General features: G+C 45.5%; 1 protein-coding gene across 1 annotated transcript in view; it reads right to left on the minus strand.

The window, feature by feature from the left end:
* PRKG2 (protein kinase cGMP-dependent 2) overlaps nucleotides 1-27588 on the minus strand; it is an 81301-nt gene that overhangs the window by 12123 nt on the left and 41590 nt on the right. Inside the window, exons 6-11 of the mRNA XM_056855434.1 lie at nucleotides 24318-24395; nucleotides 16515-16609; nucleotides 12765-12833; nucleotides 8572-8670; nucleotides 4701-4851; nucleotides 1605-1741 (exon numbers count right to left, since the gene is read on the minus strand). Coding sequence (XP_056711412.1) covers nucleotides 1605-1741; nucleotides 4701-4851; nucleotides 8572-8670; nucleotides 12765-12833; nucleotides 16515-16609; nucleotides 24318-24395 — 629 coding nt within the window. The remainder of the gene's footprint in view (nucleotides 1-1604; nucleotides 1742-4700; nucleotides 4852-8571; nucleotides 8671-12764; nucleotides 12834-16514; nucleotides 16610-24317; nucleotides 24396-27588) is intronic.

The following is a 27588-nucleotide window of genomic DNA, read 5'->3' on the forward strand; positions in this document are numbered from 1 at the left end:
ACAAGACCTGAGAGCAAAATCCCAACTGTTCTGGTTTGAATTTTTAAAAATAGTACCCATGCAGAATATCCCCCTCCCAGCTGTGTCTACAAGAAGTTTTTTTGGGGGGGAATGGTGGTGGTGGTGGAAGAGGAAGAGGAAGAGGAGGAATTGGTTTTTATATGCCGACTTCCTCTACCACTTAAGGGAGATTCAAACCGTCTTACAATCACCTTCCCTTCCCCTCCCCACAACAGACACACTGTGAGATAGGTGAGGCTAAGAGAGCTCAAAGAGAATTGTGACTGGCCCAAGGTCATCCAGCTGGCTTTGTGTGTAGGGGTGGGGAAACAAATCTAGTTCACCAGATTAGCCTCCGCCGCTCATGTGGAGGAGTGGGGAATCAAACCCGGTTCTCCAGATCAGAGTCCACCGCTCCAAACCACTGCTCTTAACCACTATACCATGCTGGCTCACGCTGGAGAAAAAAATGAATGCCCATAAAATTGGACCCCCTAATCCAATCTTCACCAAACCTGGGGCTTCATGTAAGGAGAGTCACCAGCAGCTATGCTGCAAACTTGGTGCCTCTGTCTTGAAAAACAGCCACCCCCAGAGCCCCACAAAGATCCCCCATTGACATAATATTGATGTCAGAGCAGGGAATCAACGGAGATAAATTTTTCCCAGCATAAGGAAACTACTGGAAATCTTTGCAGGGCTCGGGGTGGGGTTGGGGGGTTGGGGGTTGAGATACGGGGCATTTGCAGCACAGCTGCTGGTGACTCTCCTTACAAGAACCCTCATGTTTAGTGAAGATTGAAAACAATGGAGAATGGATGGGGGCACCCTCTTTGGTGGGCCATAAAATTGGACCAAAGGACCCAACCTTGCCAAACTTGGGGGTTCTCCTATGGAGAGTCACCTGAAGCGATGCTGAAAAATTGGTGCCTCTACCTCAAAATACAGCACCCCCACAAATATTCCCCTGGGGTAAAATAGACCTGAAAAATCCCAGGGGAAATCCAAAAAAATTGACTTTTTCAGATTTGCCTTTTTGGCTCCATTGAAATGGTGCCTCTATTTTTTTCCAGTTCAGCACATCCGAATGCACACCCCTAATGGAGTGTAACGCCATACAGTCTACCTTCCAAAGCGGCCATTTTCTCCAGGTGAAGTAACCTCTACCACCTAGAGATCAGTTGTAAACCCAGGAGATCTCCAACCACCACCTGGCAGTTGGCAACCCTATATGTGGATGCTGGACTAGCATCAAAGGTAGCATCCAAGGGGGTCCCAAGTGCTTGCACACAGGCACAAGGGGAAAGAGCCAGAGCAAATCTCCATGCAGAAGTATCACTGATGCTGATATATTTGCATTTGCCAGGTGACCCTGGGCCAGGGGCTGCCTCAGCCTCACTTACCATATGAGGTTGTTGTGAGGATAAAATGACATAGATAAGGACTACCTGCACACCTCCCTGACTCTTGGGAAGGAAGAGACCAGATAAAAATGTGATAAATGGATAACTGGTAATGGGACAAACCGAACCACTGTTAACCTTATTTTAAAAGATCTATTAAAAGAAAATACTCAGCTTTTTTAAAGAAGAAAAACCCCTTACTTCACAATGAACGGTGAACAGACTTCTTCTAGAATTCTCTTTTCCGAGTGAATGTGCTCTTGCTGCTTAGTATCCACCACGTGCTTCTTTTTAATGCATTTCATGGCAAAGGCTGTGTTCTCATTCTTGACTTTAACCTGAGTGCACAGGAGGAGATAAAAACGACTAGAAAAGATTCACGAACATGAGTTCCCTTCCACTCCCACCTGCCAGTCATAGTTCTGATTTAGGATTCTGCAAGCCCAGAGTAATCTCCAGACTTGAATAAATATGCTATGTCAAAAGTCAAACAACTCTTACTGTAAAAAACAAATTTTCCATATCTCCCTGCGCTCCTCAAAGTGACAGCCCTTCAGATACTTAAAGAGAGCAATCCTGTCCCCCCTCAACCTCCTCTTCTCCAGACTGAACATTCCCAACTCCCTCAGCCTTTCCTCGTAGGGCTTGGTTTCCAGGCCCCTGATCATCCTCATCGCTCTCCTCTGCACCTGCTCGATTCTGTCCACATCCTTTTTAAAGGGAGGCCTCCAGAAAGGCACACAGTATACCGTGTGCAGCCTGACCAATGCAGTGTACAGCGGAACTAGGACATCTTGTGATGTGGATGTTATGCCTCTGTTGATTTTCAAGCTTCTTGGGGCATATGAGCTTTTGAGAGTCCAAGCTCCCTTCTGGTATCTGACAAAGGGAGCTTGGACTCTCAAAAACTCTTACCCCTTAAATCTTGCAGGTCTCTCTGGTCAGATCTAAGAGGATGCAGAAGTTTGCATCATAATGCAAGGAAGGCATATAAGAAAAGCTTCTGGGCCGTAGGCTTTATATCCCATACTTAGGAGGGAAATATTTTACAATCTAACGAGTTTTCCTTTTTAAAAATTATTAGGGGTCCTTCTTCAAGGGTCTCCATTGTGAATAAGAATACCTTTGTCAGGTTTACACTGTAATCCTAAACTGAGTTACACTTTTGTAAAGCCATTGACTTCAGTGGACTAAACAGGGTGTAACGTGTTTTAGGACTGCACCCTGCACAAACATCTGTGTGTGTTTATGATTTTTGGCCTGTCCACCTCTGCCCCTAACATGGCACCAACTAGGGTTGCCAGGTCCCTCTTCGCCACCAGTGGGAGGTTTTTGGGGCGGAGCCTGAGGGGGCGGGGTTTGGGGAGGGACTTCAATGCCATAGAGTCCAATTGCCAAAGCAGCCATTTATTCCAGGGAAACTGATCTCCATCGGCTGGAGATCAGTTGTAATAGCAGGAGTTCTTATGAGATCTCCAGCCACCACCTGGAGGGACAAGAATTTCAGAGCATCGGTCTAGGATCCACTCCGGAAATCTTGAGGCTCCGCTCACTCCGCATTGCTTTCTATTTGAACTCGCATCTTGTCAGTTTCATTATATGCTTTGGAGACCTATATAGAAATCCTCTCGGTCCCTCTTTGAAATTGATATGATTGTTATAAACTTTTCTGGTAAGTTTTTTAATATATATTTATGATGGTAGTTGCATAGTTTCTTAATATTAATATTTTTGATATAATGTGAAATAAAGGTTTAACTCTTAATATTTTTAAACAATTATTTATTGACATGATATCTTTGTATTAGCATGGTATACTTTTTTGATCATGTTATGCAGATATGTGTAGCTGATGAAGCCATGTGCGAAACGTGTGCATGATCTAGACGACACGTCCGGGCACCTCTTCTGGCACCTCCTCGCTGTGGTCCTCATTTTTGACATTTTGTGTCCAGCTACCGAGAAGTACAGGAAAGTCTTTCATGGACAGCTATATTGTTTTTATGTGATCCATTGGACAATTTCTTTTGTCATATTGCGTATCTTGCTGGACTATTTATGCTAATTGTTTTTAAAAAAAACTGATTGTGTTTCCCTTAATTTTTGTACATATGTTCACTCCTTGCACTTACCTGCACCTTTATAAATTTATCTTGTGTTGATATTATCTTGTAGTGCTGTTTGGATCTTTTCCACCACCTGGAGATTGGCAACCCTAACACCCACTGAGATCTTGAACTGTTAGCTCAAGAACTATACTAATGTAGTGGAAGGCAGAAGCATTTATGCATGGGTGGGAGCATTTATTATATGAATTGCAGCATGGCTTGTATGTTCAAAAGTGTCTTTAAAGAAACAATGCTGAAGTTCGAGAACACACATGAAGCTGCCTTATACTGAAACAGACCCAGGGTCTATCAAGGTCAGTATTGCCTACTAGACCAACAGCAGCTCTCCAGGGTCTCAGGCAGAGGTCTTTCATGTCACCTACTGCCTTGACCTTTTTTTAAAAAAATGGGAGATATCGGGGATTGAACCTGGGACCTTCTGCATATTAAATCAAATTTATTTAATACAGACCGAGACTAATAAAATAGAATTGACACAATAATGCAAACTTCCAAAATATCAATTAACACGTAGTAAAAATAAAAAACATTTAAAATTGTAGAATCATAGAATTATGCAATATCTTATAAAACATAGCTAAAAAGCCTATATATGGCTCACCCAAGTTTCCTAATCTTGTAGGCTAAAAGTTATTGTTAAAAAGCCTTTATATGGCTTACCCAAGATTTCCTAATCTTATAGGCTATCCAACCAAATTTACCGACCTTAAAAGTGATCTCTCGATTTTTATCTGCTAACATTAGTGAGGTTCTTCATATCAAGCAGATGATGAAGAAGAAAAGTTGGTTTTTATATGCCGACTTTCTCTACCACTTAAGGGAGAATCAAACCGGCTTACAATCACCTTCCCTTCCCTTCCCCACAACAGACACCCTGTGAGGTAGGTGGGGCTGAGAGAGCTGTGCCTAGCCCAAAGTCATCCAGCCGGCTTCGTGTGGAGGAGTGTGAAAACAAATCCAGTTCACCAGATTAGCCTTCACCGCTCATGTGGAGGAGTGGGGAATCATACCCGGTTCTTCAGATCAGACTCCAGATCAGATGCTCCTCCACTCAGCCATGGCCCCTCCCCAAAGGAAAAAAAAACCCAGAAAAATGCTCACGTTGGCATTACTATATCAAAACATTCAGGTCAGAAGCCACACAGAGATCTGAAAGGGGAATGCTTACAAGTTCGACTCTTCCAAACCCTCCGACTCCCAGGGTAGCGACAATTTCCAGGTTTTGGAAAGGACAGGAGGAAGGAAACTGGGTTACTTTTTCTTTGAGCTGTATCATTTCCAAGGAGACATCGCTGGGCAGCCGTTCAGAGGAAGAAACTCTGCATGGGGGGAAAAAAAGAGAGAAGATTAAGACATCTTCTTCAGTTTGTTCTTTCTGAAAATGCAACAGAGAATTGCTGCTGCGATCTGATCGCTTTCCAAAAAAGCTTTTCTGATGTCCTCATACATTATGCTTACCATACCCTGGGTATTTATCCTGATCAAGCCTGGAAGTGATGTGATGTGAGAATGATGTAAATGGATGGTGAGGATCAATGAATTAAACAAGCAAAGCAAAGCAGTGAAATATTTAATTCTAACACCTCTTGACTTCCTAAATGGACGTTTAAGCATTACCCCACCCAAGAATCTCTACGGAGCTTGAAAATCCACATAAACACTTCAAGGGGTGAAAATTCGTCTAGGAAAATACTGCACCTCAATGTGTGCATAATGTGCTGTTAAGTCACAGCCGACTTATGGCAACCCTGTAGGGTTTTCAAGGCCAGAGATGAACAGAAGAGGAGGAGGAGTTGGTTTTTATATGCCGATTTTCTCTACCTTTTAAGGAGAATCAAACTAGCTTACATTCACCTTCCCTTCCTCTCCCCACAACAGACACCTAGTGAGGTAGGTGAGGCTGAGAGAGTTCAGAGAGAGCTGTGACTAGCCCAAGGTCACTCAGCTGGCTTCCTGTGGAGGAGTGGGGAAACCAACCCGGTTCTCCAGATTAGAGTCCACCACTCTTAACCACTACACCATGATAACTGGTCACCTCACTTTTATGTGGTGGTGGTGGTGGAAAGTGCTGACAAGTTGCAGCTGACTTATAGTGACCCGGTACAGTTTTCAAGGCAAGAGATGTTCAGAGGTGGTTTGAGCAACTCTGGACTTCTTTGGTGGTCTCCTCTCCAAATACTAACCAGGGGCGACCTTGCTTAGCTTCCGAGATCTGACAAGATCAACCAGCCTGGGCAATCTAGGTCAGGGCCAATTTTCTGTAAGGATTTTGTTTTAAGAAGAGATAACTACTTCTTTGAGTGCCCTGAGTCAGTTATCAAGGTCCCCAAATGAGGAGACAGAACCATATGTTCTGCCCTTTTTGTTGGGGGGGAGGAGGAGGAGAAGGAGGAGGAGAAGAAGGAGGAGGAGAAGGAGGAGGTTTTTATATGCCGACTTTCTCTACCACTTAAGGGAGACTCAAACTGGCTTACAACCACCTTCCCTTCCCCTCCCCACAACAGACACCCTGTGAGGTAGGTGGGGCTGAGAGAGTGTGACTAGCCCAGGGTCACCCAGCTGGCTTTGTGTGTAGGAGTGGGGAAACAAATCCAGTTCACCAGATTAGCCTCCGCTGCTCATGTGGAGGAGTGGGGAATCAAACCCGGTTCTCCAGATCAGACTCCATCGCTCCAAACCACCACTCTTAACCACTACACCACACATTCCTGTGACTTCTGGCAGCATGCTTGATCCATCTCAGGGGGTGAGGAGCCCTAGAAAAGCTGCAGCATTTTAAACGTCCTTAAAGCGGAATGTTCTTCACTTGTTACAGGGGGAGGTTTGTGCGTACGGAGAAGTTTCCGTTCCTTCTAATAAGGAAAAGCAGTGTATAAACCTCAGCAACATTAACAGGAAAAAAAGAGGGGGGGGTTAAAAAGCTTAAACCGAAGGATGATCCCTCTGGAACAGAACGTGAATTTTTCAAATTAAGGTTCCTCCGCCCCCGATGTCAAAACTGGATGCCGATGAGCTGCAGATGTCGCCTACGGTTCTATTTAAAGCCTCTTTTTAATGGCAACATTTCATGAGACATTAAATATTGATTGCATCCTCTCTGTTTGGATACCTCGGGCCTGAAACGGTAATTTGTTTGATGAACAGTCAGCTGGCTTTATGGCATCTCTTGGTGGCCTTCCGCGACCTTATCGTAACGAACTGAAGGGGGTTGGGGGGGGTCAAAGGATATTTTTTTTTTGTCCAAACGCCGATGCTCAGTTGAACACCAGTTCCGGCCCTACAATAATACTCCCTTGTATACCCCATTAAAACGGAGAGGATTTAAAAAATAAAAAGACTGATCCAGCACCGTATCATCCGCGACTGTACTTAGAGACGCCTGGATTTCTGTGGATCTAATAAGTAGTTTAAAAAGGGCCATGCCTGTAGGAGAATGTGGGTCTAAATGGGTTTGTCTGTAACTGGACAATGAATCCAGCTGAGCCATTATGGGAGACGGCATCGTGACTGCATTTAAGCCCTGAACATATGACAGATCTCAGGGTACAGGTTGTTGCTGGAGAGTGGTACGACTCCCAGCCAGCGTGGTGTAGTGGTTAAGAGCGGTGGTTTGGAGCGGTGGAGTCTGATCTGGAGAACCGGGTTTGAATCCCCACTCCGCCACATGAGCAGCGGAGGATAATCTGGTGAACTGGATTTGTTTCCCCACCCCTCCACACGAAGCCAGCTGGGAGACCTTGGGCCAGTCACGCCCTCTCAGCCTCACCTACCTCACAGGGCGTCTGTTGTGGAGAGGAGAAGGGAAGGAGATTGTAAGCCGGTTTGATTCTCCCTTAAATGGTAGAGGAACTCGGCATATAAAAACCAGCTCTTCTTCTTCTTCTCCCGCTAGTCTTATCCATATGCATATTCAGCTGTGCACAAAGCCTATGCAAACTATACTTATGTAGGCTGTGTGCATAAAGTGCAGTCAAGTTGCAGCCGACTTATGGCAACCCCAGGAAAGGGCTTTCAGAGCAAGTGAGAAGAAGAGGTGGTTTCCCCATGACCACATGAACACATGAAGCTGCCTTATACTGAATCAGACCCTTGGTCCATAAAAGTCAGCGTTGTCTACTCAGTCCGGCACCGGCTCTCCAGGGTCTCAGGCTGAGGTCTTTCACATCACCTCCTTGCCTGGTCCCTTTAACTGGAGATGCCGGGGATTGAACCTGGGACTTTCTGTATGCCAAGCAGATGCTCTACAAACTGAGCCACTGCCCCATAAGTCTGACTTAGAGCAAGTGTTTCTGTTTGCATGAGAGCTCTACCACAAGGAGAAATAATGCACAGGATCCAGCTCATCATGGGCACACAAGAGAAGTCACGTGTCTAGGTGACCACGTTCCCAGACAGAAGCAAGGTAAACCAGCTTGGCCCATAATGAGGCTGCCTAACATTGCCTTAAGATGGCTGCTAGACGCCTCTAGGAAATGCTTTCGACTGCTGCATGCAACAGTTTTCTGTTCTCTTGTACGGGGTAAAGCAAAGAAGAAAGCACTTCCTAAGGAAGAAGCTCTGGAACACAAGGCAGGGGGGAGGATTCGGGATTGCGGCCAACACGTTTGGGAGCCTGAAAAAAAACTGCCTAGCAGTTCTGACAATGGTGCCACGTATTGTGGCAACACGGTTAAAATACTGAAACAAACGCCGATGGATCAGAATACGTTCTCTGCTGAGCAGCACTGCTGGAATATCTCTGAAGGGAAGAGACAACATATGCCAAACAAATAACTTTCAATACTATAATTATGAATGTTCTGAGACATGCTAAATCTGAGAGGCTGAAAGAGTTGAGTTAGCCTGTGTATCTGCAGGACTTTGAAGTGGCTGAAAACGGACCCCAAAAGTCAAAGCTTCATAGCAAATGCATAAGACTGAATCAGAGGTTAAACAGTAGTGATGAATTTGTAAGGAACAGGAAGGTACTCTCTATCCTAAAAGGGGTGAATGGCATTATTTTCCATGCAACTGCTAGCAGGATCAACAGGAAGACTTACTGAGCTTGCCGTTTTTCATCGTCACGAGCCAGGTTAGCCACATAACCCACCAGGTATGCCTGGAGCTCTTCAAATGTGCCGACGGTTTGGTTGAAGGTTCTATGGGTACAAAAGAAGGAAACCGACTCAGTAAATTGCTAGAAACAAAATGTACAGTCTAGCTCCAAAATATATTCCAAAAGCAAGAACACTGAGTTGAACACATGAAGCTGCCTTATATTGAGGTCATTTATGCATGGGTACGTTTGCCCCGGGTCTGTCTCGGTTGTTCCTTGGAGTTATGCAGGAGTTTTCCCTCCATTAGAGATGACCTCGCTGCCAGACCTCACAAATCCCGGGACTTCCTGTTCCTCTATTAACCCGATTTTTCCCTCTCCCTTGAGCTCAGCCCGGGTGAAATCCCTGCGCATAAGGCAAAGTGCAGGACACACAAGCTTGGTTTCTCTCACAGCTAATTACAAAGCAACGTTTACAGAGGTGGGAATTTAAATGCTTCCTGCTTCCTCAGAGCTCCTTCTGAGCAGAAGAAAGGCTTTTTAAAACCGAGGCATGGATTTCTCCACCCCCCCTTTCAGATTGCTCCGTTTTTTGTTCTTAAAATGCTTTTTTATGTAGGAATTGGGTTTTGGGGGCAGGGATTTTCCCTCACAGTAAGCTTTACAAAGTAACCCAATTACAAAGCAGCATTTAAAGGAGCAGGGACTTGATTTGAGCTTGGAGGCAGCTGGTGCATAGATTCCTAATAGGAAAGTGTGGGTCCAGCAAGCAACGAACCTCAGGTAAACCTCCCATGCATAAATGACCCGAGACAGAACCTTAGTCATTACAGTCTCCTCCCACTGGCAATAGCTCTCCAGGCTCTCAGGCTGAGATCTTTCACATCGCCTATTACCTGATCCTTTTTATGAGAGCCAGTGTGGTGTAGTGGTTAGAGTGTCGGACTAGGGTCTGTGAAACTCCGGTTCAAGTCCTCACTCTGCCATGGAAGCTGACTGGGGGACCTCGGGCCAGTCATTTTCTCTCAGTCTAACCACCTAATAGCTTTGTTGTAAGGATAAAATGGAGGAGAGGAGAATGATGTGAGCCACTTAAGGTCCCCGCAGGGAGAAAGCAGGATAATAATAAAAAAAGTTAATAAAACAAATAGATGACTGGAGATCCTGAGGATTGAACCGAGAAACTTCTGCACGCAAAGTAGAAACTCTACCACTGACTTACAGCTCTATCTCCTAAACTTAAAAACAACTCAGTAGAGTTATGTTTAAGAAAGAGGAAAATGGTTAGCACAAAGTATAAGAAGGAGGAGGAGAAGAATTGGAGAGCCAGCATGGTGTAGTGGTTAAGAGCATTTGGTTTTTATACCCCGCTTTTCTCTAACTTTTTGGAGTTTCAAAGCAGCTTACAATCACCTTCCCTTCCCCTCCCCACAACAGATACTCTGTGAGGTAGGTGAGGCTGAGTCTGGAGAGATCTGTGACTAGCCCAAGGTAACCCAGCAGGCTTCATATGGAGGAGTGGGGAATCAGACCTGGTTCTCCAGATTAGAGTCTGCCGCTCTTAACCACTATGCCATGCTGGCTCTCTTTTATGTCCTTGTTGTATTGAAATTCCAAAAATTAATTAACCACCACCCAGCTGCTTCGAAAGCTTGTTCTTTCATGCTCCTCCTTTAATTGAGCAGTTTCAGCAAGTTTTGCCAGTCTGGTGTTTTCCAACATTTGCCATAACTGTTCTAAGTATAGAGGCCTCTGAAATATGCCATATGGAGACAAAGGGTCGGATCCAAAAAAGTAAACTGCCTTTGGAGCAGAGCTTGCAGAAGTAAACTCCCTTGTGTGAGCGGCAGTGCCCCTCTGCTCAAGGAAGGGAGAATGTCAATTTAGTACATTTATAACTGTTGACACTATTAACATGCACTTTCCCTATAGAATCATCCAGGTATCCCAAAGGCATACTTATATGGCTAAAAGGGATATCACCAGTGCAACCATATCCACTGTTTATCCCTCCCAATAAGCTCTTCTGCGACAAGGTATTTTCAGCAGCTTCGCTCCAGACCATCTGTTTTTTGTGGCTGCAGGCGACGAGGAACATTCTTGTGGAATATAAAAAGTTATGTTCCCATCGTTCTCATTGTTTCCACACGGTGTAAAACAGCTTCAGGCTATCCACAAACTGGGTAGCCTGGTGTTAACAAAGTCTGTTTGCTCTAACCTCTCAGGAAGGTTCATTATTTACAAAGATCGCAGCCATGTTTCGTTGATCGGCCGCCTAGTTATTGCCCCCTCTCTGGGTATGGATGGCATGCGCTTGCCAGTCGGTGGCCTGGCCCCAGGCAAATCTCAGCCACATAAAAGCATTGGCAACAAGACACTTCCTTCACTTATTTCGAACCTAATTTCTCAGCGCTCCCGACTTAAGGCCAAGCTATCTACCACACTTGGAGTTCTATGCCTGAAGACTAGTCTAGACATGTCATTTGGGCCTAAAAAGTGTGTGGGGGAGAGAAAAACAATCTGATTTGGGGCTGTAGCATTGGGAAAGAAGGGAACACATAAAGCTGCCTTATGCTGAATCAGACCATCAAGGTCCATCAGAGTCGGTACTGTCTACTCAGACCGGCAGCGGTTCTCCAGGGTCTCAGGCTGAGGTCTTTCACATCACCTACTTGCCTGGTCCCTTAAACAGGAGATGAACCTGGGACCTTCTGCATGCCAAGCAGATGCTTTACCCTACTTGGATTTTAAAGTATATGGGAGGGGGCATTTGCAATTGGGAAAATGACTGGGGCAGAGAATCAACGCTTCCCCCCACCTTTACCCAGTAACACGTTTCAAAGTTTTGCTGACCAAAAATGCCCTTTAATAATCCAGTATGGTTGTCAAATATGACCTCGAAGTCACAGAAATAAAATTTTTAAAAAACTTTGAGGGTCGCACTGAGCAACGATACCAGATTCGAAGGGGGAGAAAATATTTTTTAATCCTTTATTATGTATTTCCGTTTGGCAGTAAAAAAAACCTGAACAGCTCCAGAGACAAAAGATAAGAAAAGGCCGTTTTGTCAATTCCATTGGGAATGCAATTTCAGTTTCCCCCTCAGTGCAGTTGGAGTTAAAAATGATCCTGATGCTATCAGAATACACAGCGGGTGAAATCAGTAGGGAATGTGACAGAAAGCTGTTCAGTATGGCTCAAGATAAATTTGCTGTTATTTAAAAAGGAACACATGAACACATGAAGCTGCCTTATACTGAATCAGACCCTTGGTCCATCAAAGTCAGTGTTGTCTACTCAGACCGGCAGCGGCTCTCCAGGGTCTCAGGCTGGGGACTTTCACATCACCTACTTGCCTAGTCCCTTGAACTGGAGATGCCAGGGATTAAACTTGGGACCTTCTGCATGCCAAGCAGAGGCTTTACCATTGAGCCACCCCCCCTCCCCATAGCCACTAGGCTTACCAGGTCCCTCCTCTCCTCTGCCAGGAGGTTTTTAGGGTGGTGGTATGATCGTGCGTGTGCGCGGCTGGTAGTGCCACATCGCAAGGGGCCTTTTACCAATCAAACTGGGAGTCTGAGTGATAAACAGCCCCTTGCGCTTTCGGGTGTAAACTGGTAGTGACGTGGCGCCGTGGGCAGGCGCTTGTGAACGCGTTGCTCGCCGACCTTCAGCTGGTCGGTGGGCAGCCGGGTGGACTGGCGGGGGTTTGCCTGCCACCACCTGACATATTACTTTCAGCGGAACTGTGTAATACAAGTATTTTTCTTGCCAAGGTCATAAGTGCTGGTCTTTTTTGCAATACTCTATTGTTAGAGCACTAGTCTTCATTTTGATTACCACTTGACACTTGGCAACCCTATCAACCACAGATTCCATGCTAAGTGAACCCTGGAGAGCATTCACACTGCAAATGTCCCAATTTATACAAGGCAGAGGGTGAAAAGAGATATACACGTGCACACACATCTTAAATATACTTAGACTGAATAAAAATTACTTCTGCTCAATTATGAATGGAAGACTAGGTTGCCAAAATTGTCTTGTAGCAGTAAACGAGAGTATAGCTTAATCCCGGTGACTGTGGGAGACTCATAATTCACACAAAGAAAATAAAGGTTAGGATAATGCAGAAGGACAAATGTATCCGAAGCACTGCGAGGAGGAAGGCCACAAGAAAGCAGCTGCGTTACTCACTCTCTGTCTATAACAAGGCACTCCACGTCGTTTTCATCTGCAATTATGTTCGCAGACCTGACATCATCGCTGAAAACAGAAACAGATTAGGAGTGTCTTAAAAGATATCAAAATGTCTTTCAAAGAGTCGCACTAGCAAAACGGCTCGGGCAGAGAGATATGAATATTAAACAGCTGTATATCAGATGTCAACTTGCACACAACTGACTTTCCTATCTGCAAAAAGCTACAGGATTAATCGCAAGGGAGGCAACCCAGAAAAATATAGAGATGCTTTAAAAAAAAAAAAATCACTGAAACCAAGGCCTTAAGCATGCTCTGAATGGGACCAGACAGAGTCTGGAAGTGGCTGGAAGAAAGAAACGTGTTAACTATGCAACTGCCTGAATTTAAACACTGATGTGGAAGAGTCACAGCCAACTGTTTTTCTATGCGCTACTATGGTGTAGTGGTTAGAGTGCCTGACTGGGCTCTGGGGGACCCAGGTTCGAATCCTCGCTCTGCCATGGAAGCTGGCTGCGTGACTTTGGGCCAGACGCAACACCCGCAGCCTAACCAAACACAGGGTTGCTGTGAGGACAGAATGGAGGAGAGGAGAACAATGGAAGACGCTTCGGTTACCTCACTGGGGAGGAAGGCAGGGTACAAATGAAGTAAATAAATCAGTATTTTTTGCCATCTCAATGCTTGTTTGCCATGCGATTACAAAGCAGGCTTCCCTCTTTATATGGCAGATTTCTCTTTCTGAGAAGAAGTATAATTAACTTTGGAAGATCTAAGGATGGATCTTGACTACAAATCAGAACCCAAGCAGTAGTGCTTCCCCTGGTAAAAAGTAAAGGTAGTCCACTGTGCAGGTACCAGGTCATTCATGGCCCATGAGGTGACGTCACATCCCAACGTTTACTAAGCAGACTATGGGGTGGCTTGCTATTGCCTTCCCCAGTCATCTGCACTTTACCCCCAGCAAGCTGTGTACTCATTTTACCAGAGGGAGAGATGCACATTTGCCTATTGTACCACACTGAAAAACTGCCGGCATGTAGAAAATCAGTATATCAGGCAAAAATAGGCCAGACACTGACACAAGATACTTTTTTCACACAAGAGGATTTTTAAAGCGGAGGAGTTTTTGAACATGCCCCTCTCCCTACATCTCAAGTGGTACTACCCACAAAAAGAGTTTTTTCTTGATTCTGCAGAACATAAACTGTCCCTCAAAAGATGGTCTGGTGTGGTGATACTACAAGGCGACTTTTTCTTTTCTTGGTAACTGGTTGTTTGACTGCTCCAAAGTGTTTTGGATGCACAGGCAAGGCCAGAAGAATCAACTGAAGAATTCAGAATAAAATAAGTTCCACCAACCCTGACCTGGATGGCCCAGGGTATACTGATTTCATCAGATCTCGGAAGCTAAGCAGGGTCGGCCCTGGTTAGTATTTGGATGGGAGTCCACCAAGGAAAACAAGGGTTGTTATGCAGAGGCAGGCAATGGCAAACCACCTCTGAGTGTCTCTGACCTTGAAAAATTCTATGTGGTCACCATAAGTCAGTTGTGACTTGACGGCACTTTCCACCACCACCAAGTTCCACCAATCTCACCACATGCCTAAGACACAGTACAGAACCTTCAAGTAATCCATTGTCAGGCCATCAAGATCACCTTGTGGTGACATTATCAAGTAGGCACCATGTCAACAGAGTAATCTGAATTCAACTGTGTTGAACACATGAAGCTGCCTTATACCGAATCAGACCCTTGGTCCATCGAAGTCAGTATTGTCTACTCTGACTGGCAGCGGCTCTCCAGGGTCTCAGGCAGAGGTCTTTCATATCATCTACTTGCCTAGTCCTTTTAACTGGAGATGCCAGGGATTGAACCTGGGGCCTTCTGCATGCCAAGCAGATGCTCTACCACTGAGCCACAGCCCCTCCCCAATGCTTCTCCTCTATGCTCCAAATAGTAATGTGCCAAGTCACTTTGTTGCTGAGAGCCAGTTTAAATTGTCTACTGGCTGGCCTATCTGTCCCAACAATGGCTCATGCAAATGACCCGCTCATGTGAGCAACGTACTGCCAAAGAAACGGAAGCACCAGAAGCAACTTCTGCAATTAGTGATTTCCACACCCTTGCTGTGAAAGCTGCCACTTGGATTAGTGGAATGATGCTTATTTGGTGGGATGATGCTGACAGCTGCATTTGTGCAAATGGGCTGGTGGATGGAACATCTGGCCTAGTCTGCAGCTTCACAAAAGTGCAAACTTGAAGAAAAACACACGCCCTTCTTCTTATACGGTTCACAGAGCCTCTCCCCACTTTTAAAATAATTTTTGACGGATCCCTTTAATGGATCTACTCCAAATGATATGACTGTCTTTGGCTAAGCAGCTATTGAGCACATCAATCAATCAATGCAGCTGCAAGATAAATGTGCTTCCTTGTGAGCTAATAAGAGGTGGCAGCTGTGACCAAGCATAGATGCGAATTTAAAAATAATTTTGATGCGACAAAGCTGAATTTTATACCATGTCTTTATAAAGCTAATGAAGATTTTATAGCATTGGAACGGGTGATACACATGCCGCTAAGTCAGCTAAAAAGGAAAACGTAAAGGTCCCCTGTGCAAGCACTGGGTCATTCCTGACCCATGGGGTGATGTCACATCCCAACGTTTACTAGGCAGACTACGTTTACGGGGTGATTTGCCAGTGCCTTCCCCAGTCATCTGCACTTTACCCCCACGCAGCAAGCTGGGTACTCATTTTACCGACCTCGGAAAGATGGAAGGCTGAGTCACCCTTGAGCTGGCTACCTGAAACCGACTTCCGTCAGGATCAAACTCAGGTAGTGAGCAGAGCTTTTGACTGCAGTACTGCAGCTTACCACTTTGCGCCATGGGGCTCTAAATCGGCTAACTATGCAATTAAACACAGGAAGGAACGATAACTACAGGGCTGTGATCCCAATAGTAACAATGTTACCACCTTCTGCTTGGGATGAAAAATCTATACCGTGTCGACAATCAGCCACATTTTATTTGGGTCACCCAAGCTATTGACCTCTAGGCTGTCATTAAATGCTCCGTTTGTCTGATTCGGGTGGCCTTTTGCTTAAGCACGTTTTGACCTTCCCATCAGATCAGGACAGAATTTGAATCTATGGACCCTGATTTACAATAAGTTCACCTGGCTACGTGAACTCATATTGAACTATGTTTGGTTAACCTAGTTTTGAAAACCTTCCAGTGTTGGGTTGATCCTCATGGAATCGGGTATCTGCTGAAAGAGCCAAAAGACCAGGCCAACATATATGAACACATGAGCACATGAAGTTGTCTTATACTGAATCAGACCCTTGGTCCATCAAAGTCAGTACTGTCTACTCTGACTGACAGCGGCTCTCCAGGGTCTCAGGCAGAGGTCTTTCACATCACCTACTTACTTAGTCCCTTTAACTGGAGATGCCAGGGATGGAACCTGGGACCTTCTGCATGCCAAGCAGATGCTCTGCCATTGAGCCACAGCCCCTCCCCTACACAGGGATTTCAAGCTGTGCGAACTGGGGGAAAAATCAATGTAAGTGGAGCTATCTCTTGGGACGGCTGTAGCACAAACTCTTTCTCTCAGCTATATTTGTACGGTGACGGAAAAGGTTATGAGATTTCATAAAAACTGTGTTGTGACGACATCCCACTTTAAGAACACTCTGAAGCCAATGTCTATGCGAATTAAAACTGATTTTGAACTAACCTGATCAGGGCCTTTTCCCCAAAGTAATCTCCTTTCTGCAATACTTTAATCAGGTGGGTCTGGGTGCATCCTTCGGCAGTCTGGGTGACTTTAACCTGGAAATGGAGGGTGGCAGATTAGGATGATCGGTTGACACACAGGCACTCGCAATGAAAATCTGTTGCTTCCCCACGTCCATCGTCATATAGTAAAGGTTACCCTCGCAAAAGAAAACCAGAGGCACCATAATGTCGAACAAAAATTTGTCCTAGCATAAGCTTTCATGAGTCAGAGCTCACTTTGCCAGAAGCGTGTTCAACCATCAGGAAGATGCATTTACACTCAGAGAGGCAAACAAAAGAAAGATCAGGAAGGAAGAGATGTTATAAAGAGACACCAATATAAAACAGTGTCTGTGTGTGTGCGCACTGTCAAGTTGAAGCTGCCTTACCCCAGCGAGGGGTTTTCAAGGTAAATTAAAAGCAGAGGGGGCTTACCATTGCCTTCCTCTGTAGAGTCCTCCTTGGTGGTCTCCCATCCAAGTACTGACCCTGCTTAGCTTCCGAGATCTGACAAGATTGGGCTATACCATGCCACATTCCCTCTCATTTAAAACAATAGCAGACCCAAATCAATTGATTTATCCTCACAGTTCCTCAATGATGTCAACTGAACAATGTAAGCATCAGCCAGGAAATCACAGATTACTAATCAGTTACCCTTAAATTTAGACAAATGTCACAGTGCAACAAAACAAAAATTAGAACACAGGAGTCACTGGAAAAGACGATAATGCTAGAAAAGGTGGAAGGCACTAGGAATGGAAGAAGACTCAACATGAGATAGATTGACTCAATAAAGGAAGCCATGGCCCTCGGTCTGCAAAACCTGAGCAAGGCTGTTAAAGATAGGATGTTCTGAAGGTCATTAATTCATAAAAAGGTAAAGGTTCTCTGTGCAAGCACTGGGTCATTCCTGACCCATGGGGTGACATCACATCCCGACGTTTAGAAGGCAGACTTTGTTCATGGGGTGGTTTGCCAGTGCCTTCCTCAGTCATCTTCCCTTTACCCCCAGCAAGCTGGGTACTCATTTTACCGACCTCGGAAGGATGGAAGGCTGAGTCAACCTTGAGCCGGCTACTTGAAACCAACTTCCATTGGGATCGAACTCAGGTTGTGAGCAGAGCTTGGACTGCAGTACTGCAGCTTACCCCTCTGTACCACGGGGCTCATCATTAATTCATAGGGTCACCATAAGTCATGAGTGACTTGATGGCACATAAAGCCACACTGTATTCCTTACCTCTCAAAACCTAGCCAGTTCTCAAAGTTCTCTACATTTTTAGCAAAATACTAATCAGAGATCTGTCCTTCTCCAAGAAGAAGGGGGTGGTCAGCAAGGTGATTATCATTTTCATGAATGCTTTGAGGATACACATGAACACATGAAGCTACCTTATACTGAATCAGACCCTTGGTCCTTCAAAGTCAGTATTGTCTACTCAGACCGGCAGCGGCTCTCCAGGGTCTCAGGCTGAGGTCTTTCCCATCACCTACTTGCGTAGCCCCTTTAACTGGAGATGCAGGGATTGAACCTGGGACCTTCTGCACGCCAAGCAGATGCTCTACTAACTGAGCCACACAGTGCGTTTGGAATCTTAAGCTATTCATTCTCAGAAAAATAACACATATTAGGAGAGGAATATGTTTGAAGTAAACACAGAGTGCAGCGTATTGACTATGAGAAAGAGCAACTAAAGAGTTCAGAAGCTGAAATCTGCTCAAATTCTACATCAGCCTTGAATTCACTGGGAGACTTCTGGCAAGCCCCACTCAGTATTAGCCTCAGGATAATAATCCTAGTGAAGTTTATAGGACTCTTGGAAAGGACTGTACGCAATGTACATGGAGCTCTGCAAAGAAGTGCTTGAATCAATAAAAAGAAAGCACAAATTGCCATGCTGGATCAAGAACAAAGTGCATCTCAAAACCTGCATTCTCTTCCTAATGGTGGCTAGCCAAATATCTACGGAATCTCAAAAGCAGAGTATGTGTTATGGTCCTTTCCTTCATGTCCCCAACATCCAGCACATGGTAGCTTCACTTAATTATCACAGAATCATAGAGTCATCTAGTCCAACCCCCTGCACAATGCAGGAAATTCACAACTACCTCCCCCACACACACCCCCACTGACCCCTACTCCATCCCCAGAAGATGGCCAAGAAGCCCTCCCTCTCATGATCTGCCTAAGGTCATAGAATCAGCATTGCTGACAGATGGCCATCTAGCCTCTGCTTAAAAACCTCCAGGGAAGGAGAGCTCACCACCTCCAAAGGAAGCCTGTTCCACTCAAGAACAGCTGTAACTGTTAGAAAGTTCTTCCTGATGTCTAGACGGAAACTCTTTTGATTTAATTTCAAGCCGTTGGTTCTGGTCCAACCTTCTGGGGCAACAGAAAACAACTCGGCACCATCCTCTATATGACAGCCCTTCAAATATCAGGGCTAATTGTTGCCAGGGCAGGGGTGGCTCCTGGCCTCCCAGAGGTGCATAGCCCTGATTTGGATTGGGACCATGGACTGGGCTGCCTACTTCCAGGTAGCACCTGGAGGTCACCCGCTGTTAGTTGATCTCCAGATGACCAAGATCAGTTCCTCTGGAGAAAATGGCCACTCTGGAGGGTGGACTCTGCAATTATACCTTGCTGAGGTCCCTCCTCTCCCCAAATTCCACCCTCCTCAGGTTCCACTCCCAAAATTCTCCAGGTATTTCCCAACCCAGAGCTGGCAACCCTAACCATGGCAAACAGGATGAGGGTGCTTACACTTCCCAGTGCCCCTTTTTCCTGATCTGAAAAGGTCTCAGGTATGGTCTTTGCACCATTGGGGGCTCCATGTGTACTGATGAGGTACCTGTAGGTTTCCAGCTTGGGTAGTAGTTAAGAGTTGTGTTTTGGAGCGGTGGAGTCTGAACTGGAGAACCGGGTTTGATTCCCCACTCCTCCACAAGAGCGGCGGAGGCTAATCTGGTGAACTGGATTTGTTTCCCCACTCTCCACAAGAAGCCAGCTGGGTGACCTTGGGCTAGTCACAGCTCTCTTAGAGCTCTCTCAGCCCCACCTCTCAGCCCCACAACAGGGTGTCTGTTGTGGGGAGGGGAAGGGAAGGTGATGGTAAGCCGGTTTGATTCTTCCTTAAGTGGTAGAGAAAGTCGGCATATAAAAACGAACTCTTCATCTTCTTTCCCCAAAAGGGAAAATAGTACACTGCTGGGATCATTTCTGGCTGAGAAAACGGAACAAGGAGTGGGAGCTTAAGGCCCCCTCTCCCCACACGCACACACCACAGTACTGATCCAAACCAGGAACGCACACACCTGACCAGATCAACAAGTGGTTCAACTACACTAGAAGCAAACAACTGGGCTTTGCAAACATCCAGCCCAATCCAATAGTCTACTTCTAGGCAGCAAAATCCTGAGACACATTCATGACAACTGAAGCAGGTGACCCACGCAGGCCTCCCTCCGGGGGTGCAGAGTCGGTCCTGCCATTGGATTTTCAAAGTGAGCAGGAGCTCCGCAGGCGAACGGCTCGCCTGCCAAAGTGAATTTGCTCTCTCTAAATACCCAGCCTAATTAAGAGACTCACACAGCAGCTGATGCGTAAGGACACATCCCATACAGTGGCTGCAGAGATGAATGACACATGGGATGTAAAATGCAGGCAGCAAAATGAGACTGTTCAGGGGACTGTACCGTTCAGAGTGACTTTGGAAACCTTCTTTAAGCAAGACTCCCTGCAAGCAGAAATCTAGGATATACAGGTACTTCCCAGTCTTCTAGTTCTAACTTTACAGGGAAGGATTGGTTCAAAATTATTTTAAAAAAATATATTATTGAGGGTACAAAAGGTAAAAAGGGAAAGGGAAAAACAAAGTATCCATCAAAAAAAATAGGAAAGAAAAAGAACATTCACGCTTCCTCATGAAAAAATTAAATGAGCAGGCTAGATTAAGACTGTTTTACCTTTCGAGTTAACTATTATCTAGATGCAAATGTAGGCACATTCAAGGAAAATAAACATCTTATATTTCTTATAACTATCCAAGCAGTTTTCTACTCTACATCGAAAAGCTACCTAGTGATTAAATAGCGTTAGACTTCCTGTGTTGTTTCAGTTAACCTTCCACCTCAACATAACTATGGGTGATAACGCACGGGAGGTTTTGCCTTGGATTTGCCACTCTCTAAATGCACATTTCCCCCAGCCAAATTCTCAAAACTCAAAAATAAGCCCCCATGCAGAGTTTTGAGAATTCAGAAGAGAAAATGGGCATCTTGAGAGCGGCAAATCCAAGTCAAAACCTCCCGTGCGTTTTTGCCCTATAAAAAAGTGTCCACTTTCAAAATGATCATTAAAGACCTAGCTAAATATTAAGGTAAAAGGTAAAGGTCCCCTGTGCAAGCACCGGGTCATTCCTGACCCATGGGGTGACATCACATCCCGACGTTTACTAGGCAGACTTTGTTTTACGGGGTGGTTTGCCAGTGCCTTCCCCAGTCATCTTCCCTTTACCCCCAGAGCAAGCTAGTTATTACACGCAATCAATTGTAATAACACCCCCTAAAAAAAAGAAAAGCGGCTTCAGAATAGGGGAGGACAAATATGGGCGAAATGCCCTTTCCCCTGGTTGCTTTTCCTTTAAGAAAAGGCTATTCACATTTTGTTACATGTATTTGTACACAATAAATAATTAGGTTTCTTCGGGAAATACTCAAAACTGCAAATGGTTTCCTTGAAATCTTTCTACCACTTTAGCCTATGCTTGCTCTGCCTCGGGCATCCGTCTAGCCACAGTCTGCAGACCGAAATGTACGATATAATATAAACGATTGCTACATTCCCAAATCCTGACTCTTTCTCTTTTTTAAAAAATATATTATTTACCCTAATTGGCAGATTTGGGATTTGCTTCTCCCCCACCCTCCCCCACATTAAAACAAGCTGCTCAAGCCAAATTTATTCTCCTTGGGACCAAACCTGCCGGTTCCCAAATTCAGGAAGTTAATCGCCTGAGCAGCACCCAAAGAGGAGGGATTACTGCTGTGCGCGTTTAACCCCCCCCCCCATTTTAGCAAGCAGCAGAAATGTTTATTTCTGAGGCCTGCCGACTGGTAAAGCACCATCTGTCTCTATTCCTGTGCGACTGCCGATTCATTCATTCCTCAGTACATAAGCCCGTAAATGTTTTCTGATTAAGTGCCTTCGCCCTTTGCATTAAAAAAGAGGAAATATTTATTTCTGATGCTGAACAAAAAGGCATCGAAAGGCACTGGCTACTTTAGGCAAGATCTGGCCATGCCAACAGGGATTTTTGATTTCATTCTTTCCTTGGAGCAGACTCCCAGTCCAAACTGGGAAGGGCTGGGAGGGGCTGTGGCTCAGTGGCAGAGCATCTGCTTGGCATGCAGAAGGTCCCCGATTCAATCCCCGGCATCACCAGTTAAAGGGACTAGGCAAGTAGGTGATGTGAATGACCTCTGCCTGAGATCCTGGAGAGCCACTGCAGGTTTGAGTAGACAATACTGACTTTGATGGTCCAAAGGTCTGAGTCAGTATAAGGCAGCTTCTTGTGTCCACGGGATATAGTTTGAGAACCATAGGCCGTCATGCCGACTCTGGCACATAGAGTACAGATATTAGGACCCCAAGTGCAGAAATCTGGTTCGTAACCTTTAAGGGTTGATATATTTTAATAAATTGACAATACATAATCAATACATCTAATTCTCAACACCTCATCTGTGGATACTTCAATCCGGAGATCGGGGCCATGTGCAAACAAGACATGTCTTTCTACAAACCTGAAAAGCCCAGGCTTGCAGAAAAATCTGAAATCTATCCTTTCCCCTTCCCCACTGTTTCTTTTTTCCATTTCCTGAAAGCCCTGATATCTTCTCCCATTTTCCTGCTCTCCACCAGCCAACCTTCCTTTAACTGCTCTTGTCTTCAGCTTTCCCTCTTCCCTCTCCCAGCAGCCTCTACTTGGGAAAATTATACCCCAGGTGTGTGGTGTTGGCTGCCTGCCTGGACCCTGTTGCACAGTGGGGAACCCACAAGGACTTGAAGGGCACCTTATTTTCTCTTGAATCCCCTTCCCCACACCATTTCCTATTTCCCTCCTCCTGGCAACCCCCTTATCCTCATCTTCCCGTTTCCTTCTCTCCTTCATACCCACTCACTAACCTACCTTTTATCTGCTCTTCATCTTTGGCTATATTTATTATTATCATCTTTGGATACACACACACACACTGCTTTTCTCCCCAATGGAGACCCAAAGCAGCTTACATCATTCTCCTTCCCTCCATGCCATCCTCACAACAAACCTGTAAGATAGGTTAGGTTGATAATGTGTGACTGTCCTAAGGTCTCCCAGTGACCTTCTACAGGAGCATGGGGATTCAAATCGAGGTCACCCACATCTTAGTCTGAAACTCCAGTCATGACACAACACTGGCTTTGATGGAGTGGCTTCTGCTGAATGGAGCAAGCAGCCAGGCCTGAGTGAATCATGCAAGTTGGGTGGTAGCTTGTAGGATGGTTGCTGGTGGGCCTGGCCCTGATGAGTCCAGGTGAAATCGCCGTGCGTAAGTCAAAGTGGAGGACACAGAAGCTTGATTTCTCTCACAGCCAATTACAAAGCAGGGTGTAAAGAGGTGGGGATTCAAATGCTTCCTGCTTCCTGGGAGCTCTTTCTGAGCAGAAGAAAGGCTTTTTTAAAATGAGGCTTGGATTTCTCCCCCCCATTTCAGATTACTCCTTTTTGCTTTTTGTTCTTAAAATGCTTTTTTATGCAGCCATTGGGGTTGTTTTTTTTGGAGGGGAGGGTTTTTCTCTCACAGTAAGCACTACAAGTAAGCCAATTAAAAAGCAGCATTTAAAGGGGCGGGGACTTGATTTGAGTTTGGAGACTGCTGGTGCAGAGATTCCCAACAGGAAAGTGTGGGTCCAGCCAGCAATGAACCTCAGGTAAAACTCCCATGCATAACAGAGCTGACATAACAGAGCCTTGGTAGAACTCCTTCCTATTTTTATATTTCTAAAATTCTAAGGCCTTTTATGCATGGCTGTTTCCCTCGTGGTCACCCCCTCCCGACTACTTCGGGGCTTTGTTTTGATTATGCATGCATTTTCCAACCTACGGAGGTCACCTCGCTCTCCCCGGGCATTTCTGCGCATTTTCCCTGCATTTTCTGGATGCTGGCTAAATAGCATCCAGAAAACACAGGGAAAACACACGGAGAGAGCGAGGCGACCTCTGAAGGTCGGGAAATGCATGTATAATAAAAAAAAAGCCCCGAAGTAGTGTGTGTGGGGGGGGTGACCGCGCAAGAAATAGCACAAAAGCCCATGCACAAAAGGCCTAAGAATAAGAGCGTTGATGTCTTCTTTGTGGGGGTGACTGAAAAGAAACCATGATGGGGATAGCAACTGGAACTCAATCGAGCCCTCGATGAGGAAGCATTCTTCTCTTGCTTGCCCAGTGACTCCCAATTTACTCATGCGCAGACCAGCAGCTTTACACTTGACAGCATTAACGCAACCCAGTTGCCCAGCAGCTGATTCTCGTCTTTCAACGATCAAAGTTTTCGCCTGTCATTTCAGTCCTGAGTGTGTCCTTGAAGAGGCAGATCAATAGTGCATGGTGAATGCATTAGAGCCTCCTCCTCGCCCCCTCTACCCTGTCAAACATCCGGCAATCACACAGAGCTTCACTCAGAACTCCTTCATCAAATATGTAGTTGTGCATCTTACCTTCCCCTTGGCTATGACAAAGAAGGTGTTTCCTTCCTCTCCCTCACGAATAACGTAATCCCCTTTGTCATAGTATTCCTGTGGGGAAAAGAGAATACATATCATTAACAAGTGGATTGAGACTATTTCAGGGAGCTAAAGTCAAACCATCAGCATTTCTCACAGAATATTTTCAAGCGTCTGGGTTTCAACATGATTATACGAACTCACGCTAATCCTGCTGCCCAAACCTACATTTTAAAAGCATGTCATTCTGTCCTCTTAGCACAGGTATTTTGGAGTATACACCTTCCTGCAGGGATAATCTTACATTTCTATGTTACATAATTATTCTCTTGATTTTAGATTTTTGACACTCAGAGAACAAAAATGTCTGCTGAAGCTGGAGGGTGAGAGATCCAAAACAGATAAAAGGAAGTATTTCTTCACACAACACATAGTTACATTGGGGAACTCCCTGCCCCAGGATGTGGTGATGGCTGCCAACATGGAAGGCTTTAAGAGGGGAGTGGACATGTTCATGGAGAAGAGGGCTATCCGTGGCTACTAGTCAAAATGGATACTAGTCATGATGCATCCCTATTCTCCCCAGATCAGAGGAGCATGCCTATTGTATTAGGTGCTGTGGAACACAGGCAGGAGAATGAAGTCGTCTTGTTTGTAGGCTTCCTGGAGGCACCTGGTTGGCCACAGTGTGAACAGACTGCTGGACTTGATGGGCCTCGGTCTGATCCAGAAGGCCTTTCTTATGTTCTTATGTGATGCATGCTGAGAGTGGGGCGCACACAGAATCCAATAGTCATGCAGATCTTTTGGTTAATGGCAACCGTGAACCATGGTCCTCTGTGAACCACAGAATGAGTGCCACTCTGCAACAGCATTTGGTGTGTGTGTGTGGAGGGAAGAGATCTGCTGTTCGGTGGAAGACAGAGCATGTGTGCAGGCCTTGAGGAGTGCCCAAAATAGCTCTCTGCATTGTGACAATTATCAGTAAAGATATTTGCTGTGAAGCTTGTGGGAGCGAGCTCCTTTACGTCCTGAACACAGTGGTCACAGAAACAATCGTGCACAGTTTTCCAAAAAAGGAACAGAATTTCCTGCACGCTTTGCCATGCATTCCTAAGCTGAGTTACATCCAGGGTTGCCAACCTCCAGGTACTGAAGGAAGTGCAGGTGAACTAAGACAAGGTGTATAGTATAAACAATAGTATATAGTATAAACAACTATACTATATTTTAAACAATTGTACCTTCTGGACTATTGAAATAGTTTTGTATATAGTGCTGTTAGTCCTTAATGTTGTTTATGTGTGCACTCAATACACCTTGTCTTAGTTCTCCTGCACTTCCTTCCTTACCTGTGGTACTAGTGCAGAGGTGTTCATTTTGGTTGCCCAACCTCCAGGTACTAGCTGGAGGACTCCTCCTATTACAACTGACCTCCAGCCAATAAAGATCAGTTCACCTGGAGAAAATGGCGGCTTTGGCAACTGGACTCTATGGTATTGAAGTCCCTCCCCAAACCCCGCCCTCCTCAGGCTCCGCCCCAAAACCTCCCGCCGGTGGTGGAGAGGGACCCGGCAACCCTACTTACATCCTTAATAAGCCCAAGATTTGAGTCCAGTCCCACCTTAAAGACCAACAAGATTTCCATAGTATAACTTTTTGAGAGTCACAGTTCCCTTTGTCAGATGGCGAAGAGAGCTTTGACTCTCGAAAGCTTATTCCCTGGAAATCTGGCTGGTCTTTTTGGTGTAACACAACAAAACCCTATGCTGGAATGAGAACTACTCACAAGAAATAACAGCACGTAGCCCCAACGTATCTCTGTATTTCACAAAGACATGCAATGTATGCAAGATAAACATAAAGCGCAGCGCTATAACTAGCTAATTACACGATACAAAAACTATCGAACAAACACAGCGATGCAATGTGCACTGTGAGTCACACCCCTTTAGAAATCCACGGCAAACAAGACGCCAACGATGGCTGTTATTGAAGAGCACAGCTCTTCAGGTCAAGTGAGAAAACTCCTCCGTGTTTTCTGTGAAGCATGAGAAAACCAGCTGGCGAAGGATACCTCCGGCTCCTAACCCTTGCACAGTTCAAGGACTTACTAAAGCAGGCGTGCTGTCTGCCCAATCTGCACTTACCTTGCCGGGGGTAATGAAACGATGGACACAAGATGATAAAGGCAAAGGAACGCGTATCCCGGGTATTGGGTCACGTTTCACCAAAAGGCTTCTTCAGCCTAAAAATCTTCTGTACACCACTGAGGGATCTCTCAATGAATTGGAATCTTGCTCTTCTACTGCCAACCAACATGGCTACCCACCTGAAACTACCTTATAAGCCCATTGAATCCAATGAACTTAGAAGGGAGTAATTCTGCTTAGGACTGTAGTGTTCGTCTCCCTTCTTCAGTAATGGGTGCATGATCTAATGATATTGCAATAAACAGTTATTTAAAATATATTGGCCTTTACCCAGCCACACAGGAAAGAGGGGGTGGTGTCTTTTGCTGATTTCCCTGTCTTTCTGCAGCCTGCTAAGCCCCTGAAGCTGTATTCTTAGGGGGTCAGTGGATCCCCCCCCTCTGGAACATCCTAATAGGTAAAGCGTGGTGTAGTGATAAAAGAGCGGTGGTTTGGAGCGGTGGAGACAGATCTGGAGAACCCAGTTTGATTCCCCATTCCTCCACATGAGCGGCGAAGGCTAAACTGGTGAACTGGGTTGGTTTCCCCACTCCTCCACATGAAGCCAGCTGGGTGACCTTGGGCTAGTCACAGCTCTCTCTGCCCCCCCCCCACCTCACAGGGTGTCTGTCGTGGGGAGGGGAAGGTGATTGTAAGCCGGTTTGAGTCTTCCTTAAGTGGTAGGGAAAGACGGCATATAAAAATTAACTCTTCTTCTACAGTAAGAAGGGTGATCAGGAAATCATCACCCTGTAAGCACCCTTAAGTGTTTGGAAATGCGTGGCTGGATACGGGCCATTGCTTTACTGGTGGTGGTTCCTTTTTTAAAATATGTTCATTAATGTAAGTCAAGAGACCATGGTTTCCAAACCCCAGGTGGAGCCTGGGGAGCTTCCAGAATCACAACTGATCTTCAGACAACAGACATCAGTTCCCTCAGGGAATATGGCTGATTTGGGGGGTAAACTCTATGGCATTATGACCTGCAGAGGTCCCTGTCTAAACCTTCCCCTCCCCAGGCTTCACTCCTAAATCTCCAGGAATTTCCCAACCTGGAGTTGGCACCCATACAA

The sequence above is a fragment of the Euleptes europaea genome, chromosome 9 (assembly GCF_029931775.1).
Source record: "Euleptes europaea isolate rEulEur1 chromosome 9, rEulEur1.hap1, whole genome shotgun sequence".
NCBI classification, from domain to species: Eukaryota; Metazoa; Chordata; class Lepidosauria; order Squamata; family Sphaerodactylidae; genus Euleptes; species Euleptes europaea.